The sequence below is a fragment of the Anabrus simplex genome, chromosome 3 (genome assembly GCF_040414725.1).
Source record: "Anabrus simplex isolate iqAnaSimp1 chromosome 3, ASM4041472v1, whole genome shotgun sequence".
NCBI lineage: Eukaryota > Metazoa > Arthropoda > Insecta > Orthoptera > Tettigoniidae > Anabrus > Anabrus simplex.
In genome coordinates this window covers 511,837,643-511,858,943 of record NC_090267.1, presented here as the reverse complement: position 1 = coordinate 511,858,943, position 21,301 = coordinate 511,837,643, and the positions used below count along the sequence as shown (strand labels likewise).

Genomic DNA, 21,301 nt, shown 5'->3' with positions numbered 1-21,301 from the left:
GATTTTAATAATCTACCTTTAATTCCATAGTCCCCCAGTATAGCGAACATCTTTTCCCTCGGTACCCTGTCATATGCTTTCTCTAGATCTACGAAACATAAACACAACTGCCTATTCCTCTCGTAGCATTTTTCAATTACCTGGCACATACTGAAAATCTGATCCTGACAGCCTCTCTGTGGTCTGAAACCACACTGGTTTTCATCCAACTTCCTCTCAACGACTGCTCGCACCCTCCCTTCCAAGATGCCTGTGAATACTTTGCCTGGTATACTAATCAATGAGATACCTCGATAGTTGTTGCAATCCTTCCTGTTTCCTTGCTTATAGATAGGTGCAATTACTGCTTTTGTCCAATCTGAAGGTACTTTACCAACACTCCACGCTAATTTGACTACTCTATGAAGCCATTTCATCCCTGCCTTCCCACTATACTTCACCATTTCAGGTCTAATTTCATCTATTCCTGCTGCCTTATGACAATGGAGTTTATTTACTATCCTTTCCACTTCCTCAAGCATAATTTCACCAACATCATTTTCCTCCTCCCCATGAGCTTGACTGTTCGCAACACCACCATGATGATTTCCTTTTACATTGAGAAGATGTTCAAAATATTCCCTCCACCTCTCCAGTGATTCCCTGGGATCTGTTATGAGTTCACCTGAATTACTCAAAACACTGTTCATTTCCTTTTTCCCTCCCCTCCTAAGATTCTTTATTACTGCCCAGAAAGGTTTCCCTGCTGCTTGACCTAGCCTTTCCAGGTTATTACCAAAATCTTCCCATGACTTCTTTTTGGATTCAACAACTATTTGTTTGGAGCCATTTCTGATAAGCCTTCTTTTTACGTTTACAGGCTGCTCTCACTTCATCATTCCACCAAGATGTTCGCCTTTTCCCATCTTTACACACAGTTGTTCCTAGGCATTCCCTTGCTGTTTCTACTACAGCATCCCTGTATGCCACCCATTCACTTTCTATATCCTGAACCTGCTTACTGTCTACTGTTCGAAACTTCTCACTAATCATATCCATGTACTTCTGTCTAATTTCCTCGTCCTGGAGATTTTCTACCCTTATTCGTTTGCAGACAGATTTCACTTTCTCTACCCTAGGCCTAGAGATACTTAGTTCACTACAGATCAGATAGTGGTCTGTATCATCGAAAAATCCCCGAAAAACTCGTACATTCCTAAAAGATTTCCTGAATTCAAAGTCTGTTAAGATATAGTCTATTATGGATCTGGTACCCCTAGCCTCCCATGTGTAGCGGTGAATAGACTTATGCTTGAAGAATGTATTCGTAACAGCTAAACCCATACTAGCACAGAAGTCCAGCAAATGCTTCCCATTCCCATTAGCTTCCATATCTTCCCCACATTTACCAATCACCCTTTCGTATCCTTCAGTTCTATTCCCAACTCTCGCATTGAAATCGCCCATTAGCACTATTCTATCCTTGCTGTTGACCCTGACCACGATGTCACTCAATGCTTCATAAAACTTGTCAACTTCATCCTCATCTGCACCCTCACATGGTGAATACACGGACACAATTCTTGTCCTAATTCCTCCCACTGACAAATCTACCCACATCATTCGCTCACTTACGTGCCTAACAGAAACTATGTTGCGTGCAATGGTATTCCTGATAAAGAGCCCTACCCCAGACTCTGCCCTTCCCTTTCTAACACCCGTCAAGTACACTTTATAATCTCCTATCTCTTCCTCCTTATCTCCCCTTACCCGAATATCACTTACTCCTAGCACATCCAGATGCATCCTCTTTGCTGACTCAGCAAGTTCTACCTTCTTTCTTCCATAAGCCCCATTAATATTGATAGCTCCCCATCGAATTCCATTTCGTTCGCCAAGTTGTTTCCAAGGAGTCCCTCACCTGTCAAATGGGAGTGGGACTCCATTACTGCCATAGGTCCGAGGCTTGCTTAAAGTGTTCTGAGCTCGGTAAATTCATGAAGCAGGATGCTGCCCTACTTGCACATAGTCCAAGTGAGGATCTCTCCTCTAACGGGTTGTGGACCACCGGTGAATTGTGTAGTCCTAGCCGCCTGAGCACAAGGAGGGCCACGACTCAGAATATGTCCGAGATGCCCACTCCCATTCCATAGCAACTGGTATCCCGACTCTCAGGACCACTTACTAGGCCACTCAGCCGTTGCCCATGGTTCACGAACTAGGACGTGACTACAGTAACCCACAAACATGAACCATCCACAAGATTAATAAATTTCATGTTGTTCCGTATTGATATCTATAGTATGTCATAGAAAGAAAGAGATCCACCTTATCAATACTAAATTTATTAATGTTTTTAAAACAGGACCGGTTTCGACTTTTCACAAGTCATCCTCAGCTGTCATATACATACACATTAGAATACATGTTTTAACAGTTGTATCTTACAAATAAGTATGTCATATTTGATAGACATTAGATAGTATGTCTAGAAGTGAAATTCTGCTTCTTACGTCTAAGTTTAGAGGATCAAGAATATATTAAAAGATATCTATCTTTAACATATTAAAAGAATTACAACACATGATAAAATTTGTTGTTTACACCTGACCTTGAATATAGCATTAACGTTCAAGTTTTACCAGTAAAAGTTCTTTAAAAAGACTTTCATATTGCGTTGTTTTTAGTCGACTAAATATGCTTAAATGTAGCTGCATGTGCTTATACAGTACACTTTTTATTAGGCTTAAACTTTGTCAAAATGAGTAATGTGAATCTGAATTTGAAATTACGATGACAAAGTGAAATGCGTTTGAAATAACAGTAATCTAGGTAATTGAAACCTGTGTTGATGACTCCTTCAATTATATGCTTTTTAAAATACATTACATGCAAATAAGACAATAGCACACTTCAATATGTAAAAGTTAAAAGATATAAGACAATCGTGTAAGTTTTGTGAAATTCATATGAAGTATTGTTCTTTCTTCATGCGTATGTGTCAAGTTCAAATGGGGTAGTATATTTTATATAAACTTTGTCAAAATAAATAATGTGAATCTGAATTTGAGATTGCGTTGACAAATGAAATGCCAGGTGATTAAAACCTGTATTGAATGACCTCTTCAAATAATATACTGTGTAAAATACATTATATGCAACATAAGACAATGGTACATTTCAATATGCAAGTTGAAAGGTAAGAGGCAGTCCTGCAAATTATGTATAACTTCATATGAAGTACTGTTCTTCACGTGTACATGCCAAGTTCAAATGGGGCACTATTGGCCACTGTAAGATATTTGCTAAAGTCCAATTGCTACCTCAGACTACAGGGGTAACACCAAACAAGCCACAAACACAGTTAAAAGGGGGAGGTAAGAGCACAATACACAGTATAAGAAAACACTACACACTCGGAAAAACAGTAGCTAGCATTACGCGGATCCCCAACAAAACAAGTACGTAACTGTCAGTAGTGCCAACTAGTGAACAACAAACCGGGAAGATGAAAAGGCTGGGAAGCTACCAAAGGCATGGACATGGCTTAGATAGCGGATTCCGAAATAAATCGCTGTGATCCTTAGATTTTAAAAATATTATTTACAAGATAATTTTACAAATACATTCCAAGTTATGAGCTATAAGTTCAGTGATATACATAGGTTATTTCGTAGCAGTGTAAATTCAAATTTCAAATCAACTATACATCTAGTTACCAATGTAGTTGTACAATGCAATATATCGTGATGTGAAAAAGGTTATCCAAAACTTGGCATACCTCAAGTGATACAGAACTACCAGATGCAACCCCCAAGGAAAATAATGTTAAACTACAATATACATATTTTAGTGAAACAAGAAATGGGAATGCCTTGGAAACGAACAGGTAAGTCCAGCTGAAAAACTAAGGCATCATAAGTAACTAATTTGGTGAATCTAGGCGAGGTTAGGGCAGACTCCTGTATGAAAAGCAAATCGGAACATTACGGAAATTTCAGCAGGAACGGAATTCAAGAGTGCTTACCCGAGGAGAGTGCCATCCCGGAAACCGGGGGACTTCATCCAGATAGGCTGCTCGCAGACAGATAGACCAAGACCGACAGATTTCAGGATCCAGAATTAATTCGAACACTGCCTCGCTCACTATATATAGGAAATTCCGACCTTGGAGGCAGCCAATCAGCGTGCACAAGTTCCCTATCGCCACCTTGACTCACCAATCACGACCTTACTTTCGATCGCGAACTTTTACTAACATTCTAGAATACGCATGATCGCGAAAGTCCTATTTTTCCAGAATAGACAGAACACACTTTCTAGAACACATACCAACAAAGTAACACACCCTGTACAAAAGTTATGTAACTTTCTGGATCTATCCAGGAACTATAGACAGAATTCTACTATTTACAAATGCCTATGTTACAACATTATACAGTACAGGTTAGGTCAATAAAAATAAAACATATCACATTTTACAAACAAAGTCTTCAAAAAAATACAGTAACACAATCACTATAAACTTATATTATCTTGTTAAATATACAGATTGAAGATGAATGTGCAGCTGGGGTTATAAAAGCTGTTGTAGTAGGTGGTTCTTTTTAGATCTATGATACTTGCTAACTATCTGTAAAAAGTAAATGAAATTAATTAGAAGCGTCTTAGAATGTTAAAGTGTCAAGCTTGTGTGTGTGTGTATATAGATTACTTACTGTCGTGAGATGATTGGGAAGTGTATCGCTTGACAGCTTGGCGTGTACTGTATCGTGAACTTGTGGTATTAGTGTCTGTTGTCGTGAAGGGAATGGAGGGGTGGGGAAGGGGAGTTGCTAACTGTGTAGAGGTGGAGTTAGGCGTGTCGTTCACCTGCGCTGTGGATTGCGCGTGGTGTTGTTTATTGACTGTTCTCAGATAATAGTTTTTATAAAAGGGATGATTTTATTAAATAAAATATTGGTTTTATCTGTTATTTCATTAATGTTATAATTAGGGTTGGCATATTGGTCTATTGTTATATATAGATCTTCAGTAATATTGAGTAAGGGTCCTTTGGGGTTTGTGCTTAATATTATCATATCATTATCTATATTAGTAAAGTTATGTTTATAATCGACCATGTGTTGTCCTATTGCCGAAAAATGGTTGTGCTTTATGGCATTAACGTGTTCGTTGTATCTGATGGTAAAGTTTCTGCCTGTACTGCTTAACAAGCTACATATTTAATCTCTCCATATTTTATTGCAAATTTGGCAACAAAACATTGGGGCATGAGTTTTATTTGCATCAAGGTTGCTACAGTGCTCCTGACATACAGAAATCTGGAAGTTGGTATTTTTCTGTGCACTCTGTTCATAACTCTGTTTCTGCAACAAGCAGAAACCTGCTTAAGAAAAACTTCACATTGTTGTAGAGGTATAGCAAGTTGGTAATCCCAGTGCCAGAAGAAACTACGATGAGAATGAGAGTTGCAGAACGAGCTTGCAGGAAAAAATAAAGCTCATTTTGAACAGACTGACAGTAACCACCATGCATTTTGCAAAAGAAAAAAGTGAAGTTTCCAGAAATTGAAAACAGAAAACATGAATACATGTCTGAAAAGAGACAGTTTGTATGTACTGCCACGAGTGAATTGTCAGCTGAAAACTATACGGGTTGTGAGGTTAACCGTGGATGTCTTCTGAGTGTTTTTGAAAGAAATAATTTCAGAAATAATGCCAGAGACATTCGTGTTTACTCTTGCAAATTGGTAATGCAGACCAGATGCCAGTATATTTTTGAAATGTCCTTGGACTACACTAATGAAGATTACAACATGAGGAGTTGCTTCATAATTTTATAGTTTTATGTGTGATAGTTTTTACAGTTTAGAGTGTAAATATTTAACAAAGCTACACAAATGCAAAGAGTTTTTTCTTCTCAGTATTTCCCCTCCTAAAATTAGGGTGTGCGCATTATTCGCATCTATTTGGTATTTGTTATGAAGTTAAGTCAGCATTGATTTTATTGGCTCCCACAGATCTGTTTTGTATTAAAAATAAAAGTTGATGTGATGATATGTTCTCTCCTGCTACTCGGAATACCTTGTGTATTGGTTGAATCTACACTATGTAATAGGCATAGCTAAAAATAATATTTCTGCCTGTGTTATTATTTACATAATTCATACAGTGTGGGTTAATTTTATTTGAATAAATAGAATCTATCAGGGTATAGCTGCCTGAAAATTAATAAATATTGCAACATTTAAACAAATCCCAATGAAAAGAATCACAGTAAATGTGTTTTCTTATTGTCTTCAGAGATTATTCAGCGGGCTGAACCTTTGTGGTTTCCCTGGAATTAGGGCAGCTGTCCTGAGTGGATTCTCTCTCTCTCCCTCTCGGTACCAAATCATATGTACTTGTTCACAGTTGGTTTTGGGCAAAATAATTTTCTTATAATCATTCTTTCTAAACTTGTTTTTAGGTTTCATATTTTGGCAGTGATAAGAAACGATTTCAAATTGAGGTCCCTGATTCAGCTGCAAGGAAAGTTGGCAATGATTATGAACTGCAGTCCCAGAAAAAGGGTTTCAAGAGATATTGGACTGCTAAAACGAAGGTGAGTCACACACATTCTGGGCCATTTTCTCCAAATGAGTTTAAAGTAGGTCTATTTTAATCTAGTTTAAGTCCTAGTTTAAACTAACATCCATTTTCCACACATTGGCTTAAACTTTATATCAAGTTTAAACTTAGTTCAAAATTAGACCTTCTATATTGTAGGTTTAAACTGCTGTTTATATTAAACCTTTTCGACATTATATTAACATATCTAATACTCGTCTTAGTAAAAGTACTAGTTTTGACTACCAGTACTATGGAATTTACTTAAATACACCATGTACAAAAATTAGAATGTAGTATTAGAACAGTGGAAGAATTTATTGAAATGTTTGGTAAAACAGGAAATGATTTTGATGTGCAAGTGAGGTTTATAAGACGCATTCCAACAAAAGTTTATCGTTTTGGAAAATCAGATGTAACAGGATTTTTGATGAATTTATAATATATATGCGAACAGCAAGGATTGTCTTGCATCAAATAAGGATTCAATTAAAACGCTAAATGCATGAAATAATGCTATTTCGCCAGAAGCAAAGATTCTGGTTGCTTTAAGATATTATCCTGCAGGCAGTTTTCTCATTAACATTGGAGACCACAGGTCTTAAATTGCTTTCTTGAACCAAACTAACCTTATGTGATTGAAGAGTTAAATATACATAAACAGTCTCCTTATAATATTATATAAAATACTGTTGGTGGCATGAACTGTAGAGCATAATAATATTCCTACGTAAGTAGCATAATACGTCCTATGTTTGTGCGCTGTCTGATGGCTGTGATCGTTAAAGCATCAGGTCTGTATCGTCCGACGCCGTGATTACTCGGTTCGAATCCCATTGGTCAAAAATGTTTTTACCATCAGAATGTTGGCCAGCATGGTAGGAGAGGTGGTGGTATACAATACACGACTTACATAATGTGTTTGTTTTGTCATATTTAAGGCAACTGCTCTTAAGAAAATATAAACTATATACTCTATAAATCTTAAAAATCATAAAATGTTCTATGTTTGCTAGTAAATTAGTAATACAAGAAATTATAGTTAAGGTTGTTTCATCATAACTATTGTCAGCCTATAGGGAGAACAGTACTACATAACGCAAACCAGGATATGTTATATACTAGTCTAGAATGAAATAATACATCTCCAGTCATCCTCAGTGGTGTGTCTGCTGCATGCTTGGAATTTGTTTCCTTGAAATCCACATAAATGTTGACTTTCTAAGGAAAGGAATATTGCTAAAAGACCTGGATTTTTATATATTAACGGTTCCGTGTGTTCCGTAACATAATGCAGACAACAAAAAACCTGTATTAGGACCACGGTACTTGCCAATGGTAAAGCATGTTTAGAGAAAAATGCTTTCCAAGAAATTGTAGACAACAAGGAGTAAACTTATACCACGCGACACTACAGATGTAGTATCAGTAAAACTAGAATCCCGTTCTCCTTTATTCGCTACGTACGATCACATTAATTCTCTACAAACAGCTGATATTAAAACAAAAATGTCGGTTATTGAATTACTCAGCTCTGATTGGTCAATTCCAATCGACCATGCCTTTGACAATTCTTTGAGTGTAGCCAACACTAGCGCAGACTTGAGCTGTGAGAGACATTCTTAGTTTAAACAGGTGTGCTGTCGTTTAAACTAAATGAGTGTCAGATACCAAAGTTAAACGGGTTTAATTTATACCAGGTTTAATTCAGTTTGGAAAAAATGGCCCTCTGACAATAAAAATTGCAGTACTATGTAATATAATAGCAATCTAAGGCATATTTACAGTACACACACTGATTGGCATGTACAACAATCAGAGATCGCAGTATTAATTGCTGCTATGTGGGATATCGTAGATTGTTGAATGTGTGTCCCTTGCGATTTTGACACTTGCCCTAGTTCATCAGTCTTTGGTGAGCCAGTTCCATATCCCATAACTATGACCACATTCCATCCAACACAGGTTCCAGTGCTGTCTCAATTCTCCTATGATCCAATTTGGTTACCTGAAAATTTGGCATCTATATTTTTCATTGGAAAATATTTAAAATATAAGCATATACACTTGCAAAGAGTAATTGTGCAGGCAAAACCGTCGTGGGTGCTATGAATGAATATGCGTACTGTGAAACCTCATTGGTGTGTTCCTCATTAAGATATTTTCTCGCTCAGCACATTGTAAATTCATTTCATGCCGTTGTCGACGGATATGTCGAAGACATCATAGAAAAAATACCTCGCTTATCGCCTCACGAATTTTCACTTTTAACGCTTAGTATAATCACATTTCTCCTAGCCCTGAAAATGTTCTTTGTCATCCCTTGCGTGTGGAGTGTGGTTTCCAGTGCAGATAAGAGCTCTTGCCACAGAAAGCAGGTTGGGAAGGTCGCACTATAACAGGGCAAAGCCTTAAATTCATGAACTTCACGGGATAAATTTCAGGAAAGTTTGGTTTTGCGTGCCAGTTAGCAGCGGAGATGTTGAATAACCCAGTGTGCCTATTTGTGCTTGTATTTTTCATTCTAGACTGGTTAGAACTTTATTGTGTGTTAATTTGTTTAATGAAGTGTATATGCTTCAGAGTATCTAATATTCAACAGGAAGGGACTCTGCTGAGAATTTCCGAAATTGCAATGTTTACTTCTTGATCACTTTGAAAATGACGACCCCAAATTTCTTTCTTCAGTGTAGGAAATAGGTAGAAGTCGCATGGTGCTAGGTCAGGTGAGTAAGGTGGATGTGGCATCACCTCAATTGCCCAATTTGGTTATTGTGTCTTGTGTCTTGATTTTGCGATGCGCAGGTGCATTGTCCTGGTGCAGGATTTATCATGTTTGAGCAAAGTTTGGTCTTTTTTTCTGCAATATTTCTTTTCAGCAGCCCCTTTAACACTTTACGACAGTAATCAGCAGTAACAGTACGTTGCTTTTTCCCTACATGATTGTACACAATACCCTGCTTATCAAAAAAGACAAGATGCATGACTTTCCCTGCATTCACCTGAACTTTGGCCTTTTTGGGTCTTGGACGAGAAGGATGTTTTCATTGGGGACTTTGCTGTTTTGTCTCTGGGTCATAATGATGGAATCAGGACTCGTCACATGCGATAACCCTGTCCAAAGAATCTGGTTCTTGCCGAAGTCTCCCTTTCCATTCTTGACATGCCATCACACGGTGAGCCTTCTGTTCATCATTCAACACACGTGGCACCCACTTCGCTGAAACGTTTCTATGCCCCAGAACATTGCGTATAATGTCTTCAGCTGATCCATAGGAGATGTTTATCATTCCAGCAATCTGTTCAATGGTTAACAGCAGTCTTCCCACAATATAACATCAATTGTGGTTCACATTGATGTCGGTTTTCGAAGTTGAGGGTCTTCCTGGACGTGGATCAGTTTTACCCTCCTTAAAGCGTTTGTGCCACTCAAAAACTTGCGTCATTCCCATGGCTTCCTCTCAGTAAGCTTGCTGGAACATTTCCACTGTTTGTGTGGAGTTTTGTCCAGGAGAACTCAAAATCTAATTGAAGCATACTGCTGCAACTTGAGATCCATGTTGGGTACAGCGAACATGACGGTCTCCTTCCTGAGCTGCTCCCCTCCAACTGAGAAGCCTAAGGCAAGTGACTTGCTTCGCACTGTATCCCTCAAGGTCAGGCCTCTCCAGTACTGCCGCCTGCAAACTCCAGTACGGGATTATTGAAACACCAAATAAAAAAAAAATATATCATTCCGGTTATTTTCTGACACCTTCATACTACACCTAATTTCCAAAATATGGTGGAATATAGGGAATAGATGAAAAGTTGGCTCCAATAAAAACCAGGCTTAAAACTTGGGGAATGTATCAACATTCATGCTTTTATAGGTAAACTGTGAGCAAAATACTCATATAGCAACCAGTTGCAGGTTAAGTATTTAAAATCTTAAGTTTTTGTAATTCTTTACAACTGTGTAGTTCTCTTGCAGGAATTGCTGTCACGCCTTATGACTGCAGAAAACCAGAAAAAGAATATCCTGAAGGATCTCAGTAGACGAATCTTCGAGCAGTTCAGCACTAAGTAAGTATCAGATCATTATTGTCTGGTTGACCAGTGTTTTACCCAAAGTAAATTAGGAACTAGTGAAATACTGTATAATCCTAAATACTACCCCACAGTTTTTATGGAAATGCTATGCGGCAAATAGCAGCTCGCATCGTAATGTCCTTTGGCAGCAAGCAGAAGAGCAAGGACATGTTTGTTTGGTTCAGACAAGTATAATGTTTTGATTTTTGACAAATTTGGTACCAGCTGAAAACTTGACAGTTAAAATGGTTTGCTTGGTCGGACGGAATTAAGAGGAGAAAATTTGATTCATATGAAAGGTCTTAGAACTATAGCATTGTAAATAAGGACTTAAGGAATAGAAGTTTTCAAGAAAAGATCAGAAAACATTTTAAATTTTAGTATATAGTAACTAGTTTTATTCATTTCATGATATGAAAATTTATTGTATTTTTAAAGTTTTTACTAAATGACATAGTAAGTGTAAGTGATCAGTTTAGACACAAAAGAAATATTTTAATGATTTCAAGATTTATGTATGATTTGTTTTGTTGATGGCAGTATTGTACAAATGTATCAAGTCCAAGGATTTTGTTTGATGTTTTTTGCAACGCTGAAGAAGAGAGTAGTAGCTGTCGAAACATGTATGGTAGGTAATTCTAAGAAAGTATTGACAAGGCGGAAAGTGTTTTATAGAAATTGAAGATAAGTCAATACGGACAAGATTGAACCAACATGGTTAAAATAATCAATTACGATGTGCTAAGCGAGGAAAAGTCTTAATGAGGAACGCACCAACGAGGTTTCACTGTATATGTTTATAAACTCAGTTAAACTCATAGTTATGTATCTAGTGGAAGACTAATCGATAATGCTGTCTGAATATAAGTGAAGAGCTTTGTTATGTTATGTTGTGTGTGATGCTTTGTGTTCCATAACATTTTCATTGTACATTGTACATTATGTTGTGATACGGTTCGCACTACATGCAGAACTTTCAAGGAGAGACCAGACCCTGTGTCCAACCGATTTCAATGAGCTTCAATGTACCTTTTGATGAACACTAAACAGTAAGTTGTGTATGAAGTTTTAGGTAAATACGTTCTCATTTTCGAAATAACTGAGGACAAATGTCATGACGCAGGGAACGTTTTCGAAATAACTGAGGACAAATGCCATGACGCAGGATTCACTTCGGACCAAGTGGACGTAATAGAACACTAAAAGGCGGCCACATTTTACTTTAACATGTCAGGTCTGCAACCTAATAATTTCCAAAAAAATTGATGAATCCCCCGATTCCAATGCAATGCATATATACTTGAAGAGGTACAACACGGTCAAACGTAGCAGTGGCCGATTGATCACCGTACTTGTCTACCAACCCCAATGACGTAAGTTCAAGTCTCGTCGTAGCTATATTTTTTGTACGAAATGAGATTCATATATATGTGTGTGTGTATATATATTTAGAGAGAGAGATAAATCCAGCAGGAACTGTGAGAACGTTTAGGCCTATATTAATTTCAGGTAGAAAATAAAGTGTACTGCAGTATGCGTAATATTTTTGTTCCCATTTTTATCTTCACATTCCCTCAAATATTGATGTATTTTGTACAAAAAATGTAGCTGCAATGAGACTTGAACTCGCATCTTCGAGGTTCGCAGACAAGTACCGTGACCACTAGACCGGCACTTCCATTGACTGCGGTGTAACTCTCCAAGTACATATGCATTGCATTGGAATCTGAGATTCATTAATTTTTCATAAATTACTAGCAGTTTCCCGCTGGCTCCGCCCGCAGTGTCCAAAGTATGGTGTTGTTCGTTACTATCCTCACGGATGTATTTGCAAAGTTTCGAGTTAATGAAATATAGCACATGATCTGCTGTGGTAATAGACTGTAATATTATGTCAACAAAACACTTGAAAATACATCACACAAAGAAATTGAATAAACTTTCCTTGGAACAACACTACACGCTGAACTATTAAAAAGTCCTTCAAAGATCTTTGTCATGGAGACAAATGTATTCATAACTTTTCTCAGAATCTACCAGTTTAAGTAGTTATTACTTCAAAAGAAAGCACTTGATCCACTGAGTGTTTTTAGAACAAAACGAACTGCGTACCTCAATTAGAACGTAAGATATGATTGCTTCAATGAGAAAAAATGTTGAAGAAATGAGACGTCAAATTGAATGTGCACTCATAATTTTCCAAAGAGTCAACCAATTTGAATAGTTAAAAGGTGAAATGAAAGAGCTTGATTCACTGAGTGTTCTTAGGCCAAACCGAACTCCGTACCTCAATTAGAACCAAAGATATGATTGCTTCAGAGATACAAAAAAAAATGAAAATATCAAATAATTTGGGGAAGGCAGAAGTTAAGTGATTTATAGTACCTGATGACAAATCTGTGCATGAATACCTTTCAGTTAAAAAAAAGAATGAAGAAAATCGATCGGATAGAATGGTCAGACTGACTGACTTTAGTTTTCATAAATTTTTTAAATATATAGGTTAGGTTGCAGACTGGGTATGTTTAAGAAAAAATTTGTTTGCCTTTTGGTGTTCTATCACCTCCATTTTGTCCGAAGTGGATCCTGTGTCGTGACATTTGACCTCATTTGTTTCGAAAACGAAAGTGCATTGACCTAAACCCTTACACACGAGTTACTGTTGAGTGTCCCTCACAGGTACATTAAAGCTCCTTGAAATCAGTTGGCCACAGGGTCTGGCCTCTTCTTATTAGGTGCATTAGTCAGAAACTATGGAATCATAATTCTTCTTCCTCTGTCACCTGTATCTAAGGAGCTCCTGGTTCAGGCAGTGGTTCTTTGAACTCCACACACTTCTCATAGCTCCCTGGAGACACGGGAGATGCGCGTCATTTCTGGGGTATTTATTTACTTGAGTCAGAAGCTATACAAATTTTAACATTACATAATTGTGTAAAATAAATACAGTAGAACCTCGATTATACGTTCCCAGAAACTATGTTTTCCCGTATAATTCGTTCATATTCCCGCGAACATCCTAATTAAATCACATTGTAAAAATTCCGCATTATCTGTTCCCGAAGAAACGATTTCCCGGAACAACCGTCCAGAAATTTCAGTCCCATCAACATTAAATCCTCGAAGACGGGTTTTTCAATAAACTGTATCTCACGAAAAGACAGCTGGGATACTTACGGATCTTGGTGTTAACGTCCCATCATTGCGGTAATTTGAGGAAGTAGCCTACTGTACCATCCTGGAAAAGCGATCAGCGGTGAACTTGCATAAGGGACCATCTTAACATCGCATTCGGGTGGTATAAAGCACAGTGTCCACAATAATTGGAAGAAGGCAGAGCACATTTCGGCAGCTCTACTTAAGATGGAACGAGTTTCGTCAAGTGTTTGTACTTGCAAAACGTCTACATTATGTCGAGGGTTACATGTTTATTTTTATTTTTTCCCCCTTTTTTCGAGTGTATCGCTGAACAGGTTTTCAGCACTTCCCTCAGGGCACTGTATAGTCACTAGGCTTTCAGGCAGGAATCGAAATGGCTCCTTCTTAAGTACCGGTAACACAAATTTAGTACCGGTATTTTTATATTATCGTATATGATTATGTTATCGAGATCAGAACGTTACTTACTGTACATAAAGTCATAGGACGCTTTGGTATTGCCTATTACTGTTTTAGTCCTAATTTAAGACTGGGAATTTCACGTTTTTGTGCTAAACTGTTATAAAAGCTGGAGTCGTTCTTTTTTTGCACACGTTACATTTAAAAATTTTGTATCATTTCGCCGTCGTACAGACTTGTGCAACGAGTGCGCTTTCCAGCTGAGTCAAGGTCACGAATAACCGTAATTTTGGAAGTTTTAATGATATTTTTTCTCTTTCCAATTTGATTGTGATTAGTGACAGGCATAATTGAATATAAGGCATTCGATAACTTGAGGATCGATACTTACGTTCGAAACCATATTCTCGAGTTCAACATAAACTTTGAGTCGATGTAAGCCTAATTTATGCGGTTACTGGTGACTAAATTACAATGGAAGATTTAAAAAAAGGAATTTCGCCATCATGTTGGGCGCTTTTGTATCTAATGTGCTTTATTTTATTAGATTAGAGAATTAAAATTTACTTGTGGTCGATTGTTGTTTGGCTTGGCGTTACGGGTGTTAGATTTTTCGAAGAGTTTGGCTGATCAAAGTTGCTGAACTGAAAGAAGTTTTCAGAAGAAACTGACAAAGTTTTCCCGATAAAAATGAACATAAAGTTTCGAGATTTTTAAGTCGCTTATCGATAATTAATGTTTGAAGCTGGCCCCGCGGTCTAACTTACCTGCCTCTCACCCGGAGGGCCAGGTTCGATTCCCGGCAGGTCAGGCATTTTTACCTGGATATGAGGGCTGGTTCCAGGTTCACTCATTGCATGATTACCTGTAATTGAGGAGCTGTTTAATGGTGAGATGGCGACCCCGGTCTAGAGAGCCAGGAATAACGGCCGAGAGGATTCGACACATTGACCACATGTCTCCTCGTAATCTGCAGGCCTTCGGACCGAGCAGCGGTCGCTTGGTAGACGGAAGGCCATTTGGGCTGTAGTTTGGTTTGGTTTAGGGATGTTAGTAAGATTAATAGTACACATATTTCATTTTTGTGATGTTTAGCCAAATAGTTGATGGTTCATTAATTCCCGGATTTTCCGTTTTCCCGTGTTGTACTTTTTTTTTCGTGATCTCTCCAGAAATGGAGAATTGAGGTTTCACTGTATTACAAAAGAACAATTAAGTAAATCCAAATAAATCAGACATCTCTTAAGGGAAAAATATTACAAGATGTTCACCCAGAATTGGGAAACAGCAACTTTAATTTCCTCAGCCTTCATTAACTCTGTCACTGCCTGACTCATTGGCATTGATGACTCGTTACGTTTTGTTCTTTAGAAGACAAGGTAGTTCCTGGATTTACCAACACCTGATCAGTAATCTTCAGGTTAACCAGTCTTAAGTACAGTCAGGAGGTAAACATTCAGCAGGTTTGTCACATTTGGCAGCCCACAGCTGTTCTCTGGCTCGTTGTGGAGACATAGTTAAACTAAGGGAATTTTTTCTGGACTACATCTTAGATCTTGGTGGTTGATGTCATGGAGAGGGTGGAACTCAGCATCTGCAGCTACTTCCCACCCTATGTCAAATGTTGTAATACCTGTCAAACAATACTGGCATACTCTTCAGATCTTTATTCTGATCCACTCTGACGCTTCACATAGGCTATTATTATGATGGGCTCACCGCACCCAAAGGCAAGGAATCATAAGTGACTCGTTAGTGCATTCCTCATTAGCACGTTTTCCTGCTTAGCACATCGTAAATTTGAAACCCCAATTCTCATTGTATTAAATTTATACTTATCGCATCACGAATTTTCGCTGTTGCCGCTTGGTACGATCACATTTTTCATAGCCCTGAAAATGTTATTTGTCATCCCTTGTAAAAGAAATGTGATATCCAACTAGGGTAACAGCCATCGCCACAGTTGCGTGATTACGGGAATAGGCCTTGAACTTCACAGGATAAGTTCCACCTTCGGGGAACAGTCCTTAATCTCAGGAATGTTCAGTTTTGCTTGCCGATTAACAGCGAGATTGCTGAATAACACAGTGAGCTTATTTGTGCTTGTATTTTGCACTCCATTGAGAAGCTAGAAATTTATTTATTTTGAGTGGTATAGTGAAGCTTTGTCGCGTGATACGATAGCCTATATCTGGATTACGAACATAATCGTGTGAATAGATTGGTGCATATTTGTCTTATGATAGCCTAGTTATGGATACGAAAAAAGCTGTAAAATTCCTTACTAATGAAGATAAAATCAAAATGTGTTGGTTTAAAGTGGACTGGCATCCGCATCTTAAAGCACGCAGAAGTCGCGAATATTGAACTCGCACCTTCCAGTTTCGACTTGATCACTTGAGTTGGTCGAAGTTTATTCAAAATGGCGGGCAGATTCATTCTTCCCAATCGCACATGGCCGAGTCTAACCTCCAATTCATTGTTTAATTGTGTGACCAGAAAATAATGTTTATAACCCACTGCTTGAAAATAAAAGTCTTCTGCTTACATTTGTTTCAGAAAGAGTGTGATCTGCAGTAATACTTGAATATTTTTTTTAGCCCCTGTGCACATGTTTTCATATTTGTTGTCTGGTGTTTTCCATACCATGCAGTACACTTGTTATTTTATAAGCCCCAACGGAAAAGGTTTTCATATTTGTTCTATCGTGTTTTTCACACCTTTTAATACTTACCTCTCATCTTTAGAAATGATATACTTTTCACTGTACATGCGGATACATGATGTAGCATGCCCTCATGTCAGAAAAGCATATCTAGTGTTTCCATCTCCCTGTTGAATAGTTTTTATTCGTATAATCAGTAGAAGTTTCCTTGCTTAACACATTCTTTTTTTATTGTCCCCTACAGAAACTTCCTAACGAGATTTCACTATATTACAATAATATAGCCATGTATGAAAGTGTTCTGCGTACCTCATCTCCCTGAGCCTTTTGTGTTTCACATCACACCACTCACTCACACATTCTTTACACTTTATGCTTCTTCATGTGTTTTTGAGCACTTGATGTCCCGCCATCTTACAGCCTTGCTCTGCAAACTTACTGCCAATGTAACTCCAACAAAGAATTGTGTAGAGCAGTTCCAATAAGCAAGCACTATTAACTTTTTCTTTACTTTTATAAAAATGAAGATTGTTCTGGGTTGCTATTTAATTCTTTATTTTCCTGCTTCAAGCAATACGTGTGTGTTGTTGATAAATGAAGTTGATTTTTTAGTAACTCTGTTGGATGAAGTGTAATTGAAGTATGCTGCCGAACAACACTGTATGGCACACTTTGGTGAAGTTTAGTTTTTAATGGAACATCGATATATAGTTTGCCTTACACATGGAAGAGTCACCGAAAGGTCAAAAATCCATCTGCAGGTAGCAGTAATAGTCAGATATTCTGAAGGACATCAATGGAAAAACGCTGTATAGCAAACAAGATGGCAGACGCTGAACGTGTTTCGACAAGCACTATAAAACGACTTAATAGGTGAAGGAAACGAAAAAATACCATGTCTCAGTGGAATAGTGTGAAATGGAAGAAGTTAAAGGACTTGGGAATGCCATACAAAAGCCACAGAGGTGGCTCGAAAGACACCTCCACATAAGGTGAGTCGAACAACGCTGTATGTCTCTTTTCTACTACAGTACCTACACAATATTTTTGGTCTCCTGATTGCCATTCATGATAGTCATGTTCTTATAAATTATTGTATGTGCTATTTTTATGTTCTTTTCAAGTGTTATGACTGATATTAAGCGAATGTAGGCACCATTGCGAAAGATGGATTATAATTTCAACATGTTACCTGCCACGCTATATTTGATGACCCCAAACTCCATCCCCCCATTTTGAATGAAAGAGGGTTTCTTCTTATTTTATTGTGCATATGCACTGTTAATAAACCATAAACGAGGCAAAAATGTTAATATTCAGGAGCTGAAAACAGTAAACAGACCTTGATTTCCACGGCTTGGAACTTCTAGCGAGAATGTGGTGTGTGTGTCCTCCGCTGCCTGCAAGCTCCACAACCAGCATGCGCACCAACGTTTCTGGAGACCACGAGGTGTGGACTGCAGCGCACTGACGTAATCGTGTGACGTCAGCCAGTGTGTGTAAATTGGGCGACGTCTTCTCCACTCCAGGCACTCCACAGTGTCCAGTGATCTGTCAGACACGGAGGTACCCTCTTAAAAAAGTGTACTGAACAGGTGGATTAATTCTGATCGGGAGGTCTCGCCTCAGGACATCTTCGCCTCAAGTTATCCTGCCTCCCGTATCACCGACATACATCCTCCCTAGCATTCTGCTACTCGTGAACTTTGCCACAAGTTCCCTTCAAGTTCTCAAACTTCTGCCTAGCATTCTGCTACCACAAACTTTACTCCAAGTTCCCTTTATGATTCTCCAAAACTACAGATAGTCATCAGCTATTACGAACATTCATTCCTTCGGACCTCCTATCTCAGCAAGATAGATATCATTGTACATATAAGAATCCAAGTGTATAAGTGTATATATATATTTCTCAGACCATCAGTCAACTAGCTTATGTTGTTATTTAACGTGTACAGCACTTCAAGCAGCAAGTCAAATTTCGTTCATTTTTGTACATACTGTGTGAATATTTACAAACTAATAAACTTTTATGTTTTGCTTTGTATATTATAATTCTTGTATACAATAGAATGCTTCTATTTAAAATGCGCAGGAGTGATCTTGACCAGAACTGGATAATGGCTGCTCAGCACCTGTAATATGAACTCGTTCTTACCTGACAACTAATTTACCAATTTGGAGGGGGAAAAAAAATTAGTACGCTTTGAAATATATTAAAACTGTTACATTAGTTTTGAAGTGATGTGCTTCTCTGGAAATTGTAGACAACTTTAAATACCTAGGAAGTGAATTAATGCAAAATGCTAGGACGGACATGGAGATCAGCAGGAGGGTACAGCAGAGTAATGCATTCTACCAAAGTGTAAAAAAACTTGTTTGGAGCAAGAAAGAAGTACCAAGGAAAAGTAAAGAGATGATCTACAAAATGTACTATGTACCCATACTCTCCTATGCAGCTGAGACTTGGACTCTGACCAGCAGGCAAGAGAGTAGAATTCAAGTCAGTGAGATGAAATTCCTAAGAAGTATGATAGGAAAGACAGAGTGAGAAATGAAGATATTAGGAAAGAAGTTCTGATAGGAAAGGTAAATGAGAAAATTGAAAAGAATAAACTAAGGTGGTTTGGATATGTAAAGAGGATGGAGGAGAATAGAATACCAAGACAGATGCTGGATGCAAAGTGCGAGGGCAAGAGAGCAAGAGGAAGACCCAGAACAAGGTGGATTGAATCAGTGAAGAGCGGCATAAGAAGACGAAACTTAGACTGGGACTAGATCGTGGAAGAGGAATGGTGGAAAGAAAGAGGAAGATGGTGAAGTGCCATAAATACCCCGACCCGCAGGAGCTGGATAAGGGGAAATGATGCTGATGATGATGCTTGTAATATTTTGTTTTGATTAAGGGGTGTGTGCTTCCCCGCCCCCCCATGGCACTACAGCCCCTGAAGGGCCTTGGCCTACCAAGCGACTGCTGTTCAGCCCGAAGACCTGCAGATTACGAGGTCGTGTGGTCAGCACAACGAATCCTCTCGCCCGTTATTCTTGGCTTTCTAGACCGGGGGCGCTATCTCACCATCAGATAACTCCTCAATTGTAATCACGTAGGCTGAATGAACCTCGAATCAGCCCTGAGGTCCAGGTAAAAATCCCTGATCTGGCCGGGAATTGAACCCGGGGCCTTCGGGTAACAGGCAGGCACGCTACCCCTACACCATGCGGTCGGCAAGGAGTGTGTGCTACCACAAGTAATTATGGTAATTACATGCTATGTAACCTGAAAGTGTTACATCTATTACGTTAATAGCCTTTTCTTTGCTCTTTTTGTTTATAATATTGGAAATCCACGTCTTATTAGTTTCATCAATAAATAACATACACCATTGTTCCACTAAGTAATACACATCATTGTTCGACTGATATTCCTTTAAAACTACTTTGATTCTGAAACGTTTGATTATAGACAGCTGAAAACAAGTTAATATGAGTTGTGATTATGTAACGTGCCTGTTTTCTGGATATAAGGACTAAATTTTATTTATTTTAATCATGTTTACATTTTTTGCCTCTGTTGTAAAAAATGGAAAATGTGCCATACAGCGTTGTTTGGTGGCATACTTCAGTTCTTACGAAACCCAACATGTTCTATATCGCTGTGTTGTTGCCCCTCCAATCAGTCGTCAGTGAGGTCACTCCAGCAGAATTAAAACTTATAATTTGAAATGTTTAGGTATGAGCAGTGGAATACAGCGGTGCAGTGCTTAGCAGTGTTGGATGTGCTGATGTCCCTGGCAGAATATTCTCGAAGTGAAGAGGGAGATCTCTGTGTGCCAGAATTCATCCTTCCTTCAAAGGATGTCAAGGTAGTGTACAATAGTGAACGCTTCACTCCTATGATTTGTTATGAAGGAAGCCACACTTTCAAGTGTTGACTTATAATGTAGAAACTTTCCAGTCTGTCAAACACACAAAACTTTCAGTATAAGGTTCGACAACGTTCCACTCGCTCCCCCCACCCCTCCACCCCTGCTTCCCCACCCCTCTCTGCAGAACAGTATACTATATCCAAAACTTTCCACTAGCTTCTCCATGACAACAGTCCTGAAATAGTGTCTGGAGACAAGGGGCTAAGCTTTGGCAGTCTAGATAAGTACGGAAATATTTCATTATGTTAATACAGTGCTGGTTATTCATACGAGGTGGAAGAGACGTTTTGTTGTAGACACTAGTAGTTTGCGCATGCGTCGCAATGAACACGTGCTTCGTGCCCGGTATGCTTCGGGAACAACGGTGCTCAGTTGCAGCTCTGTTGCTAACCTGTACAGTTCTGTCCTCTGCTTGCTCAAATGTTCAAGATTATCAACTCGTCCGCCCCTTGCGAGGTTCAATCAATAATACGGTTTTTGTTGGCAAGGAA

At 38.4% G+C, this 21,301-nt stretch overlaps 1 protein-coding gene across 1 annotated transcript in view; it reads left to right on the top strand.

Moving 5' to 3' along the window:
• Msh6 (DNA mismatch repair protein Msh6) overlaps positions 1–21,301 on the top strand; it is a 196,423-nt gene that overhangs the window by 140,114 nt on the left and 35,008 nt on the right. Inside the window, exons 18-20 of the mRNA XM_067143707.2 lie at positions 6,451–6,585; positions 10,564–10,655; positions 20,615–20,747. Of these exons, the coding sequence (XP_066999808.2) occupies positions 6,451–6,585; positions 10,564–10,655; positions 20,615–20,747 (360 nt within the window). The remainder of the gene's footprint in view (positions 1–6,450; positions 6,586–10,563; positions 10,656–20,614; positions 20,748–21,301) is intronic.